Source organism: Phyllostomus discolor, chromosome 2 (genome assembly GCF_004126475.2).
Source record: "Phyllostomus discolor isolate MPI-MPIP mPhyDis1 chromosome 2, mPhyDis1.pri.v3, whole genome shotgun sequence".
NCBI lineage: Eukaryota > Metazoa > Chordata > Mammalia > Chiroptera > Phyllostomidae > Phyllostomus > Phyllostomus discolor.
In genome coordinates, this window is record NC_040904.2 from 107806856 (window position 1) to 107820766 (window position 13911).

Consider the following 13911-nt stretch of genomic DNA (forward strand, 5'->3'; position numbering starts at 1 on the left):
TTGAGGAATGTTCCCTCTATTCCCACTTTGCTGAGTGTTTTTATCATAAATGGGTGCTGTACCTTATAAAATGCTTTTTCCGCATTTATTGATATGATCATGTGATTTTTGTCTTTGCTTTGGTTTATATGATGTATTATGTTTATTGATTTGAAAATGTTGTACCATCCTTGCATCCCTGGGATGAACCCCACTTGGTCATGGTGTATGATCTTTTTAATGTATTGTTGGATGCAGTCTGCCAGTACTTTGTTGAGAATTTTAACATCTATGTTCATCAGCAATATTGGCCTGAAGTTTTCTTTCTTTGTTATGTCTTTATCTGGTTTTTGGATTAGGATGGTATTGGCCTCATAAAAAGAGTTTGGGAGACTTCCCTGGTCTTGGATTTTTTGGAATAGTTGAAAAAAATAGGGTTTAGCTCTTCTTTAAATGTTTTGTAAAATTCCCCTATGAAACTGCCAAGTCCAGGACTTGTGTGACAGGAGCTTTTTAATTACTACTTCAATTTCGGCAACTGTTATAGGTCTGTTCGGGCTTTCTGCTTCTTCTTCATTCAGTTTTGGAAGATTGTATGTTTCTAGCCTTCCCGCCTCTCTTAAACATATCGATGTCAATGAACATATCCTCAAGTGAGGATTAAAAAACAAGAGGGCCCATTTCCTGCACATGAACTGCTAAGCATGCTCAGGGCCTTTGGCTTTCCCTCCATGCACCTCTCTTCAACAGAGTTGTACAGGAAGCTCCTGTGCTTCAATGAGGCCTCTGTTCAAATGTTACAGCCTCAGAGAGGCCTTTTCTGAGACCATCTACAGCAGGACCTCCCAATGCTTGTTACTGCCCTCACCAGTTCAACCACCTTATCAGTACCTGCCACCATTTTCTATATGCTCATTTGTCCATTTGCTTCTGTGTTCTCACAACTAGAATGAAGCTGCTAGCTGCTCAGTCTCCCATCCCATAAAATGGGTATAAGAAGTAGATTCAAGGAAGCAGGAATGAAAGTCCTGAATGCATACCCAGTAGTGTCATTGCTATCCACTGTCACCCTCATTTTATAGATGGAAAATGAGAATCCCAGCAAAGTGAAGCAATTGATCCAAATTTACCTAGCTGGTAGGCACAGGTCTATTCTCACTTCAGATGCCCTGACTTGCCCATGTATCAATGTCACAGCCAGCAAAACCCAGCTTTGGGTATAGCAGGTCACTGTAAACCTCACCAAAGGATGTTTTTCACGCACCCTAAAGGGAAAGGTTGTGGAAAGGCACCACACGTCCTATAATTAACAACTGGAGAACTAGGAATGATCACCTTAACATGTTATTCCCTTCTCATTTGGGCATTAAAGTGTCACAGAACTCTATGCCAGGGAGATAGGTCAATAATCAACATCACTAATGAGGGACACTCATAAATCACACAAGCTCATCAGCGGGCATTAGAGTGCAAGTATTCAAACAGGCAAAGCCAGACAGGAGAGTGCCTTTTTGGCTCAGACAAGGTCTCCTTGCTGGGCATCCATTTCCTGGCTTGTAAAACAGGAGGATGGGTCTGGTCATCAACAGTCCCTTAGCACTGGAAGTATATGTTTCTAGGAGATGGAATTGTGCCTCTTTGCAGGGATACTCACACTCAGTCTAGAACCAATAGACAGATGGCAAGGGGCAGGGCAGTAGGAGGTTAAGGCCCCAGCATACCTGGTTGGCCCAGAGACTCCAGGGTCAACCCATTCAGTATGCTAACATTGCCAAAATGTAGGAGCACGGTGGCCTGTCCAGATCCAGGCACTTAGTGGCTTCCAGAGGGTAACTTGCAGGTGGGACAAGGCACTCTAATATCCTGCAGCAGACAAGGGCTGAAAAATAATTGGGATGTTAACTATGGGGGGAATTAGGTCACTGGCAAGCATGAGCCCCTCCATGATCCATGCATAGAGAGAAGATGACATGTAAGCTGGGGGGAGGAGAAAAGGGCTGAGCAGTACCCATGAGATCTGGACAGGGGCTTTCTTCTGTGGATGGGAAGAGTCCTTACACTGTGTTTCCAGAATACGTCTATTCCCAGACCTTCACCAACTGCCCACTACAAGATGAGAATATCCAGATCCTAACCAGATTTCAGAAACCTCCTTGTTCTGACCCACCACAGCCTCATATCTCACCCCAAGATATACCATCCTACTTCTAGTGCTCCCACCAGCCACACTTCCTGTCTCCTCCTCCTTCTATTTCTGTGTTTATTGGTGATCTGTCCTCCCAGGGACCCTTTGATAGCTCTACTATCAATTATCTGAGTGTCTGTCTTCCCTATACACTGACAGCCTCCCAAGGCACAGAGTGTGTGATTTCTCCCTAGATATCTGTCTTCCCGGCCTGGGCCTGTACCAACAAAGTGTCCTACAACTATCTGCAAAGTAAACTGATGGATGGACCAGCAAACACAGGTTAGAGCAATGACTATTTGCTGCCTTCCCAGTTTCCACACTCCTTTCTTCCTTAGAGAAAGAATCCCAATTTTATCAGAGTAGTATAGAGCCCAGCTAAAATACTTCCCTGGATGTGACCGACAGATTGAGTTATGGCCTGTGTGATACAGGTGGAAACTGCTGTTTTAAACTTATGCCAAGGCTACTACAGGAAACTAACTCAGCTGAGAAGTGAGCTCTTTCCCATTCTGGCTATGTGGAATGCAGATATGATGGCTGGAGCTTCAGTAGCCATTTTAGACTATGAGGCAACCTTGAAGATGAAAGCCATATACTGAGATGATGAAGTGGACAGACAGAAACCTGGGGTCCCTGATGACCATGAAGCTGCCACACTAGCCCTGTGTGAGAGCTCTTGTGTGAAAGAAAAATAAACTTTCTATTGGTTAAGCCACTATTTGAGTTTCATTACCTTTCTTAACTTATATGAAGGCATAAGAAAAATAAAAGGAGAAGAGACTCATATTCTTCTATATTGTCTAGTCAGGAAGCCACCTTGATTGGGGTACCATATCTTTACCCCTAATCTCACACTGGGACAGTGAGCTCTGTTACTGGCCTCTGATGTTCCAGACAAATACCCCAATAATCAGACTTTCCAGTCACCTGGAGAAGCACTCATGAAGGGTCCTATAGAACCTTTTTGAAGGGTCCTGGCCAAACATCCCACCTCGTGGAAGGCTATGGCAGGGCTTTTTCAAGAATGACCACCTCCATCTTAGAAATACCAGTTCTCTCCAACGCTGTTCTCTGAGCCCTCTCACCTCATCTGGTACCCTGGTCAGTGAGAGGAGTCTGACCTCCTATACTTAAGATGCCACCCTCCCTTCCCCCATGCTCTCTACCATCCTCTCACACTTGCCTTTTTCCATGGCATGCATATACAAAAATACATTACTTACGTGTTTTATTCACTGTCTGTCTCTGTTATAATGTCAGTTCATCAGGACAAGGATTTCTATGGATTTTTTTTTTCAATGTGGTATTCCTCAGGTTAAAAGCATGGACTGGTACAGAGTAAGTATTCATATATTTGTTAAATAAATGGATGAATGGAGTAAGAGGAGCAGGGATGGGCCATTCTTCCCTAATAAACATCTAGAAGTATCTGCTATTTTAGGTCTGGGGGTTAGGAGACCTTGGTTTCAATCCTGGTTGGTTAACTCTAAACACATTTCACCTACTTATTCATTTAAATTTTTTAAAGATTTTATTCATTTATTTTTAGAGAGACAGGGAGGGAGGAAGAAAGAGAGTGAGAGAAACATTGATGTGCAAGAGAAACATCATTTGGTTACCTCTCCCACACCCCCAATCGGGGACCAGGCCCACAACCCAGGCATGTGCCCTGATTGGGAATCAAACCAGCGACCTTTCATTTTGCAGGGTGGCACTCAGTCCATTGAGCCACACCAGCCAGGGTCCCTTACTTATTCATTTAAAATAAAGCAACCTTTTCAAATAATTAAAACCCTTGTCATATAGTAGTTCCAGCTGGAACTATTATTTGAAAAGGGTTGTTTTATTTAAAATAATAATAATAATAAATGCAAATATAATAATAATATAGCAGCTGGAACTACTATATGACCCAGCAATTCTACTTCGGGATATTTTCTTCCCTTCAGAAAATGAAGGGAACAAAAACACTAACTTGAAAAGATTTCTGCACCCCATGTTCATTGTAGCATTATTTACAATAGCCAAGACACAAAAACAACCTCAATGTCCATTGGTGAATGAATGGATAAAGAAAATATGGCACATATACACAATGAAATATTATTCAGGCATAAAAAGGAAATATTGCCATTTCCAATAACACGGATGGACTTGAAGGCATTATGCTGTGAAATAAGTCAGACAGAGAAAGACATACAGTATATGATCTCACTCATATGTGGAATCTAAAAAACAAACAAAAAACTCATGAATACAGAGCACATTGGTGGCTGCAAGGCAAGGAAGAAGTTGGGGGAGGAATGGGTAAAGGTGGTCTAAAGACACAAACTTCCAGTATAAAATAAATAAGTTCTGGGGATGTAATGTATATCAAGGTGACAATAGTTAACAACACTATATTGCATATTTTTAAAGACAGTAGAACTTAAATGTTCACATCACAGAAAAAAATTGTAACTATGGGTGATTACAGATGTTAACTAGACTTATTGTGGTGATCATTTCCCAATACATACAAACACTGAATCATTACATTGTACACCTGAAACTAATATAATGTTGTATGTCAATTATACCTTAATAAAAAAAAAACAACCAAACAACCTTTGGTTGTTGTCTGCTCTCCATAGGCACCATGTCCAGGGTTAGGGGTTCAGAAATGAAAAGATTCTAATGTTACTGAGCTTGCTTTAATGGATAAGAGTCACAGAGCAAGGACACCAGAAGTGTCACAAAGGTTGATGCTTGGATGTCAGGGAAATGCGGTGCTGACTGGCCTAGCCCAGGAGGCTGAGGAAGAGCCTCCCCCAGGCCAAGACTTGAGCCCTCCCCTAAAGAAGGAGCCAACTTACCCCTCTCTGGGCCTCCTGTGTGAGGAGCACATTTCAAAGTAATTACATTCACCATCCTGCTGCACGATAGCTATTGTGTAAAGCCTTCACAACCATCCTTCATAGAAGGTCCAGTCCTTTTTTATTAGTATTTTAAGTTAACCCCCATTGAGCCCTTACTACCTCTTAGGCACTGTTTTAAGCCCAGTTTTGCTCATAGCTTAGGTAATTCTTATAACCCTATGAAGTGGGTACTATATTAGCCCCATTTTACAGGCAGGGAAACAGGCCCAGAGAAATTAAATTAGCCAAAGTCACAGAGTTGGTGTTAGATCTAGATTTATACTCAGGGGTTGGTGTCAAAGCTGTGATCTCAAGTACTGGAACAATACACAAAGCTGTGTGCTTCCTGACCACAGCTGGGCACGTGAGGACTCAGACACTTCATGGTTACCTGACATTAGGCAGGGAGAGAATCCAAACCTGCTCCCAAGGCCTCAGAGGGTTTCCAGGTCTCAAGTTCCCAAGGCCCCAGAATGTGCACCCTCACTGCAAGGCCACTGTCCCCATTCTAGGATTCTAGGGAGACCCTGCAGGGTAACTCTGGAGTTCACCAGAATTACCCCTCTGTTGTAATCCCTGCAGGCCCCAAAGGGTAACATTTCATCCATATGGATATCAGGAATCATTGCCTATCATCGGGGGGCTCTGCTCCTTCTACATCTTTCCTAATTTCAGTTCAAAAATCATAGAAAGAGATTGCTGTCCTAAAAGCCATTCTGAATAATCAGGATTTTAACACAAATTCACCAGAACAAATGAATAATTCACATCAGGGAAGCAGATGGAGGGCAAGGGCCCCAGACTCACCTTGAGGGGCAGGTAGGCAGCAATGGTGATCTGGGCACTCAGGTGGACGTGGCCATGTTTGTAGCTCACGAGGAGCGCGGTGTACCCCTGGGCCTCGGCTCTCACCCTGACACCACTGCAGTGCTCAGACCCTGGCTGTAGCCTCCCTGCAAGAAGAGGAGAGCAAACGGTCACTGTAAACTTGCCTTTGCCGGAAAGACATGATAGGCTGGCAGTCCTTTCATCCAGGGCTTGATACACAATCTAATTTTTTAACATAAAAATTTAATTCCCATGCCAAAAAGTACACTTGTCAGGAACAGTGTTTGTTTTCCCTCATAAACTGAGCACATGCAGCACCCAGGACTGGGATCCCCAAACAATCTGACCTGTACCCTGGAATCGCCCATGGACCCCCGAGTCACTAACTCCTCCCCTAAGGAGAACCACTGTGAGCTGCCTTCCAACAGTGCAGCATAATTTTGTGGGCTTCCATATTTTACATGAAAGGAACCACTGAGCATAAACTCCTTTGTGTCTGCCCTTTTCAATTCAGGGCTAACAGTGAGATGTCTCCTTATATTTTGTAGGTTATACATCTTTTATCCATATTTGCATATATTATTTTGTTGTGTGAAGAGTCTGCAAGCCAATTTCTTCATAATACTGCAAAGACCCGGGATGTTCCCAAAGCAGGGCAATGATACACAGTGCTGCTGAGAACAAGTCTTTTGGTACATAGTTCTTGTACACATTTCAGCCTTTCTGTTGGGTGTGTCCATAAGAGTGCCATACGTGCACCCCTAGTCCCTACTGTCTAGGGGCATGCATATGTTCAGCTTTCATCATTACTGCCAAACAGCTTTCCCAAAATGGTTGTATCAAGTTTTACTATTTTTTAAGTTTATTTTTAGATAGAGGGGAAGGGAGGAAAAAAGAGAGGGAGAGAAACGTCAATGTGTGGATGTCTCTCAAGCACCTGCTACTGAGGACCTGGCCTGCAACCCAGACATGTGCTCTGACTGGGAATCAAACCGGCGACCCTTTGGTTCACAGGCCAGCGCTCAATCCACTGAGCCACATCAGTAAGGGCAAGTTATACTACTTCTAATGGCTACACTATATCCCTGCCAGTGCATAATATATTCCACCCTTTGATAAAAAAAAGCCATTATAGTGACAGTATGTTGTTTTCTTTCTAAACATTTAGAAAAAATTATACTGTGAAACCCCACATTCCTACCCCTTACATTCCATAATTATCATTTTGTTCTATTTCTCTTACTGCATTATCTATCCATCTCCTACCCATCTATCAATTGATCTTATTTTTTAATGAACTTGAAACTAAGTTGCAGGCACCAGTACACTTCATTCTAAATGTTTTAGTAAATACATAATTATCTCAATGTTTCTTTATGGTTCTTTTTACTTCTTAAGGTCCAACTTACCCATAGTGAAATGCATGGGCCATGTGGCTGCTGTGAAACCCCAGCCCACCATGATGCAGAACACTGCCCCCCAGCCCCAACCCAGGTCCCTCACCCTTCTTCCCAGGTACTCATCTCCTGGAGGCCATCATTGCACCATTCTGATTTTTCCACCATAGTTTGGTTTTCTTTCTTAATAGTAGTTTTACCGAAATATATAATCCACATGCTGCAGAATCATCCATTTGAAGTGCATGTGCAAATTGGTGGTTTTTAACATATTCACAGAGTTGTGCAACTATCACCACTAAGTTTAGAACATTTCACTATGCAGAAAGGAAACCTGTACCCATGAACCATCACTGTCCTTTCCCCACCCTGGTTAAAGGACTGGTGCCGGCAGCCCCTGCTCCACATTCAGTCTCAGCATAGATTGGTTTGCCTCACACTACTCATCAATGAACTGGCTTGTCTCACACAGTGTGTTTTTGAAACTCAGCTCTGCTCCTGTGTGATCAGTGGTTGCTTCCTTCGGATGCTAAGAAGTATTCCATTGCCAAGATGTTCCACATTTTGCTTATGCATTCACCAGTTGATGGGTATTTTGATTGCTTCTAGTTTGGGGCAATTAGTAAAAGAGCTGCTGTGGATATTCAAAAACAATCTCCTCCACACTCTGCCCTTGGTAGAAGTCCTTATGCCACCAAGAAGGGTAGGCCAGAGTCCAGAGGCAGAGCCCAAGAGCTCTGGAAAACTGATATTGGGTCCACAATTACACAAACAAAAAGAATGGAGAAATGACAGGTCTGAGCATGGACCCTGCTATCTTCCACCCTGGTATAGGGAGTCTACACAAATGCTTATCTGGACATGACCCTAAATTATGAGAAGGGAGGTGGGTCCTTTGTAGAGCTGGGAAGAGATGCTGAGGACCTGAGCCCTGAGTGGCACATGCAAGTTCCATGGCCCTGCCCTGGGAATGGGAGGCCCCCCGTTCCAACCTGGCCAGAAACTGAAGCATGCCACACCCTTTCTTGTCTCTACGAGGCTTACGACAATCTTCCTGCTCCTCGGAATACTCTTCCCCTATTTTCTCCTACTCCCATCCTTCAGTCCCAGTTATTGCTTCCTCTAAACAGCCTTCCCACATGCCCCTAAACTACCTTAGACACCCATCTTCAGCACATTTCTTCTGGGGCACATGTTTAGGCATTTCAAGTGAGCACAGGTCCAAGAGTGAAAGAGAACTCACAGGACCATGCTACTCTGTTGGTGCACTCAGTCCCACCACCACGCCTGTGTGCTGTACCATCTGTCTGATGAGACTGTCAGAGCTGTGAAGGTGAAACTACATCTCTGGTGTTTACCAGGGAGCCCCAGAGCATAGCACATAGGTGCTCAATAAACAGGGGGCTGAAAAACAGCCAAGGCTTACAGCAGAAAAAGGGCCAGGATAGAGTAAGAGCTGATGTACTGCCATCCCCAGAGGGTGAGCCTGGTCAATCCAGCAACTCCATGGAGTTCACAGTAACACTCAGAAGCCATGAGGCTTTTAAGGGTGCTTCAATGATGAGGACAAGGCAGAAATGGGATCCCAGCAGCCAAGTTCAGTAGGAAGAGGAGGAGGCCCTAAAATAGCCCAAATGTGCTGGCAGGGGTGGTGCCTGGGACTGCGGTTACCAAGGGAACCCAGTAGTTCATTTCCAAGAACCATGACCTGAGTTTCATGTGTGCTCTTAACTTGGTCAAGATCAATGACTTGGGCTTAAGGGGGAGATGGAAAAAGAGAAGGAAACCATTAACCTAACATAGGATCACATCTGCCCTCATGTTTCTATTCCATGAGTTTCATGTGTCCTAGGGGCAGGTGTCAATCAGCTGATCCCATTTGGTCTTAAGTCCCATGGATTTCCATGACACCGGTGTCTCTCTACCCTGACTAGACTTCTCATATAATCTGGGCCCCACCACAAGCCTTCACAAAGCCATATATACTCTTTAGTAGGGAACACTTAAGGAGCTTGCTAAGGGAATTTCAATGCCATAACATTCTGTCTCAGCTGCTGTCTTCAAAACCAAGCCTGGCACTAGGCTTAGGGACATTCATTTGTACCCTTACAGCAAGCAAGGGGCCAGTATTTCCACTTTATACATGAAGAATCCAAGACTCAGAGAAGTTAGACAACTTGCCTGACATCACACAGCCAATATGTTGAAGAAGGAGAATTCAGACCCAGGAGTGTGGAATTCCAAACCCTATTCTTTATTCCTGGGACTTCCTGGATGCAGACCCATTGCCTGGGCTGAAGCCTGCAACTCCTCTCCAGGATGGGGAGGGGCGGGCAGTGCTGGGGAAGCAGGCTCCTCTCCTGCCACCAGTGGGGCTCTCTCCCACATGCTAATGTTTTTCTCCATCCTAAATGGTTGCCTTGCTGAGGACTCTTAAGATATCTTAAAGCTCAGTTTCTCCTGTGTGGTCGGAGAGGACACAGCAATGCCTTCCAGGGAAGGATACACATATGGTTTGCTTGGTGATGTCTCAGACACACTGCCTCCACACAGCTTCACATCCAAGTGGCTCCGTGGGTCACCACAACCACAGCAGTGGTGTGTAAAGCTGCCTGACATCTCAGGCCAACCTACAAACACCCTGCCAATTAGGCTTCTTCCTAAACTCACCAGGATCAAGTCATCACTCCTCTGCTCACAAACCGTCAGTAGCTCCCACTGGCTGAAGGGCTCCCAAGCCCTCCAGTGCCCCACCATGACTCAGGACCGAACAGGTTCAATCATTCCAGGTCCACTGTGTGTCCATATCCCCGGACATGCTCACCTCAGGGCCGTGTCTCTAGAGCTCCACTGAGTGCCATTCTGGTTCCCCGTTACTTCTACCCCTGCCCAAACCTCATTCCTCCCTCACTAGCTCAACAGTTCTTGCTTCTCTTCATCTGAAAATTAGAGAGGAACTCCTCTGCTGTCCTTGACTGACTTCCCTGGTAGGGAGCATTCCTAGAGGACTCAGGCTCCAGAACAGTAGTCCAGACATAGTCTGATGTGTATTCCATCCTGCCCTGTGCTCCTGTGAGAGTCTGGGTGGCTACACAGCCTCAGTCTCTACCTGACATGTGGCCCAGCCACAGCTCCTCCTCCCATGGTAGTTGCAAAGTCTGAAGCGGTCACACACACAAGGTACTTACTTACCCTGCACCTGGCAGGGCCGACACTCCATAAACTAACTTCCACCATCACTGTCAAAATCCTGCAAGCGATGCTACAGAGAAAAAGGTCAATGTGCACGGCTTCGATGGCTCCAGAGGGAAGGACCTCACATGTCACAAAGGTGTTGCAATTCCATCACTAACCAAATCCCCCATCAACATCATATTCTGAGCACCTACTGCATTCCAGGCACTGCAATGGGCACTGTGACATGCAATTCTGTTTAGAATGAAACCCGTTTTAGAGAAGTGGAAACTGAGGGCTCAGTGAGCCATGACACAGTGGGTCACCTGGCAGGTAAGATCCAAACTGCAGACACAGGACAAAGGGACAAACACCATTTCTCATGCTGTGACCCCCTGTGGCCTCAGGCCCTCTATTTAGGAATGTGAGGCAGCACATGTTGAACGTCCAGGCAGTCTGGCTCAACCCGCGCCCCCCTGCACCATCTTGTGCCTGCTCATCAATGCTAGTTTACCTGGAAGCAGCTGGAACACACCCTGGTTCTCCACCTCAACCTCCAAGTAGAAGTGGGAGCAGTCGCTAAGAGTAACCACCTCGTTGGCCCCACCGGGCATTAGGCCGTTTATCCTTAGGGGCAGCTCCAGGGTCTGGCCCACTCGTGCCTCCACCTGGCATGGGGCAAACTCCATGCCCCTGGGCTCGATCACATACACCTGGAAGACAAGGCATGGACTAGGGTCATCAGGTTCCATGGGAGAGAAAAGGCCCGCTGCTTGAATTTTTACTAAACGTACTGTGTGCTAGGCACTGAATATATGTCAGTGAGAAGACTAAAGCTTGAGGGACATGAGGGACTGGTGCTGGGGACTGAGGTGCTGTTCAGGGATGAGCTGTCAGGGAAGGCCCCTCTGAGAAGTGATGTAGGAGCTTAGACCTGAGAACCACATCAGAGGCAACCAGACAAAAGTCTGGGGGAAACACTTTCTGGGGAGAAGAGACAACTGTGCAAAGTCCTGAGCCATGTACCTGCTCAGCACACTGAAGAAATACAAAGAAGGTAGGATACAGGGTGAGAGAGACATTATCAACAACAAATATCTGTACTAAGACAAAACTTACCAGACTTCAGGTTCTGTTCTAAAAACCCTGCTAACTCATTGAATCCTCTCAGTCTCCTCGTTAAGGTTCTGTTACCAACCTCATTACTTGATGAAGAAACTGGCATGGGAGGTTCGAGAGCCTAAATGAGCTGAAGCATGGTGAAGTCTGGCCTAAGCAGTCCAGTCTTGCAAGCCAGGCTGTAACCATCACACACACTGCCTGTCAGGGAATTGTCCTCTGGATTTTGGCTGAGCAACCAGATGGATGGTGGCATGTTTACTTAGATGAAACTTGGGAAATGAGCAGGGGGAAAGGTGGTTATAATTTATACAAATACTTGACAATATGCTGTAGCTAAAGGGTCTCCATTATGACCCTATTCATATGAAACAGATCAATCTTAAGAGAGATGTGTGTGTGTGTGTGTGTGTGTGTGTGTGTCAACAAAAAGACAAAATAACCCATCATCTAAATGAGTGGAAAAAACAGCTACAGTACATTTACACAGTGGAATACTACTTGGCTATAAAAAGGAAGAATATTTTACTCTTTTTTGACAGCACGGATGGACCTGGAGAACATTTTTAAGTATATCTTATTGATCATGCTATTATAGTTGTCCCATTTTTTTTCCTTTATTCCCCTCCGCCCTTCATCCCCCACTCCTTAATTCATGTCCATGGGTCATACATATAGGTTCTTCAACTTCTCCATTCCCTAGACTATTCTTAACCTCCCCGTATCTATTTTGTACCTACCATTTATGCTTCTTATTCCCTGTACTTTTCCCCCAGTCTCCCTCCTCCCACTTCCCACTAGAATCCTCCATGTGATCTCCATTCCTGTGATTCTGTTTCTGTTCTGGTTGTTTGCTTAGTTTGTTTTTGTTTTTGTTCTTTTTAGGTTCAGTTGTTGACAGTTGTGGGTTTGTTATCATTTTACTGTTCATAGGTTTGATGATCTTCTTTTTCTTAGATAAGTCCCTTTAACATTGCATAGAATAAGGGCTTGGTGATGATGAATCCCTTTAACCTGACCTTATCTGGGAAGCACTTTATCTGACCTTCCATTCTAAATGATAGCTTTGCTGCACAGAGTAATCTTGGATGTAAGTCCTTGCCTTTCATGACTTCAAACACTTCTTTCTAGCCCCTTCTTGCCTGCAAGGTTTCTTTTGAGAAATGCACTGATAGTCTTATGGGAACTCCTTTGTAGGTATCTCCTTTCCTCTTGCTGCTTTTAAGATTCTCTCCTTCTCTTCCATCCTGGGTAATGTAGTGATGATATGCCTTGGTTTGTGCTTCTTTGGGTCCCACTTCTTTGGGACTCTCTGAGCTTACTGGACTTCCTGGAAACCTATTTCCTTTGTGAGATTGGGGAAATTCTTCATTATTTGTTCAAATAAGTTTTCAATTTCTTGCTCTTCCTCTTCTCCTTCTGGCACCCCTATGATTCGGATGTTGGAATGTTTCAAGTTATCTCAGAGGTTCCTAAGCCTCTCCTCATTTTTATGAATTCTTATTTCTTCATTCTGTTCTGATTGAATGTTTATTTCTTCCTTCTGCTCCACATTGTTCATTTGAGTCCCGGTTTCCTCCCCTTCACTGTTGGTTCCCTGTACATTTTTCTTTATTTCACTTTGCATAGCCTTCACTTTTTCCTCTATTTTGCGATCACACTCAACCATTTCTGTGAGCATCCTGATTATTAGTGTTTTGAACTCTTCATCTGAAAGGTTGGCTATCTCTTTATTACTTAGTTCTGTTTCTAGAGTTTTCATCAGTTCTTTCATTTGAGCCGCATTTCTTTGTCTCAGTGCACCTGTTACATTGTAAGTGGCAGAGCCTTAGGTATTCACCAGGGTGGGGCAACTCAGGTCACTCACAGCATAGTAGCACTGTGTGTCAGGGAGGGGTCAGAGAGGGAACAATGCCGCTAACCCACAAGCCAGTTGGGCCCTTCTGGTGCTGATTCCTCAGTGGGTGGGTTTGTGTATGTTCTAGGATCCTGTGGGTATCTCCAATGAACACCCTTGTGAGGCTGGGAGTTTCTCCCATTACTGCAACCCCCACAGATTTTTACAGCCAGAGATTTTGAGACTTTTTTTGCCCTGCACCAGAACCCTCGGTTGTGTGGTCTGTCTCACTCCCCGGTTGTTCCTCCTGGTTTATCCACATGCAAATGTGGTACCACCTGGTCCTCTAGCCACTGACTTGCCTGCCCCATGGGCCTGGAGAACACTATGGTAAGTGAAATAAGCCAGTTGGAAAAAGACAATTACCATGTGATTTCACTGGTATGTGGGATCTAATGAACAAAATGAAGTAGTAAGTAAAACAGAGACAGA

At 44.7% G+C, this 13911-nt stretch overlaps 1 protein-coding gene across 1 annotated transcript in view; it reads right to left on the reverse strand.

Moving 5' to 3' along the window:
* Positions 1-13911, reverse strand: part of NUP210 (nucleoporin 210) — a 117048-nt gene that overhangs the window by 55882 nt on the left and 47255 nt on the right. The window contains exons 13-14 of the mRNA XM_028504539.2: positions 10978-11176; positions 5872-6017 (exon numbers count right to left, since the gene is read on the reverse strand). Of these exons, the coding sequence (XP_028360340.1) occupies positions 5872-6017; positions 10978-11176 (345 nt within the window). The remainder of the gene's footprint in view (positions 1-5871; positions 6018-10977; positions 11177-13911) is intronic.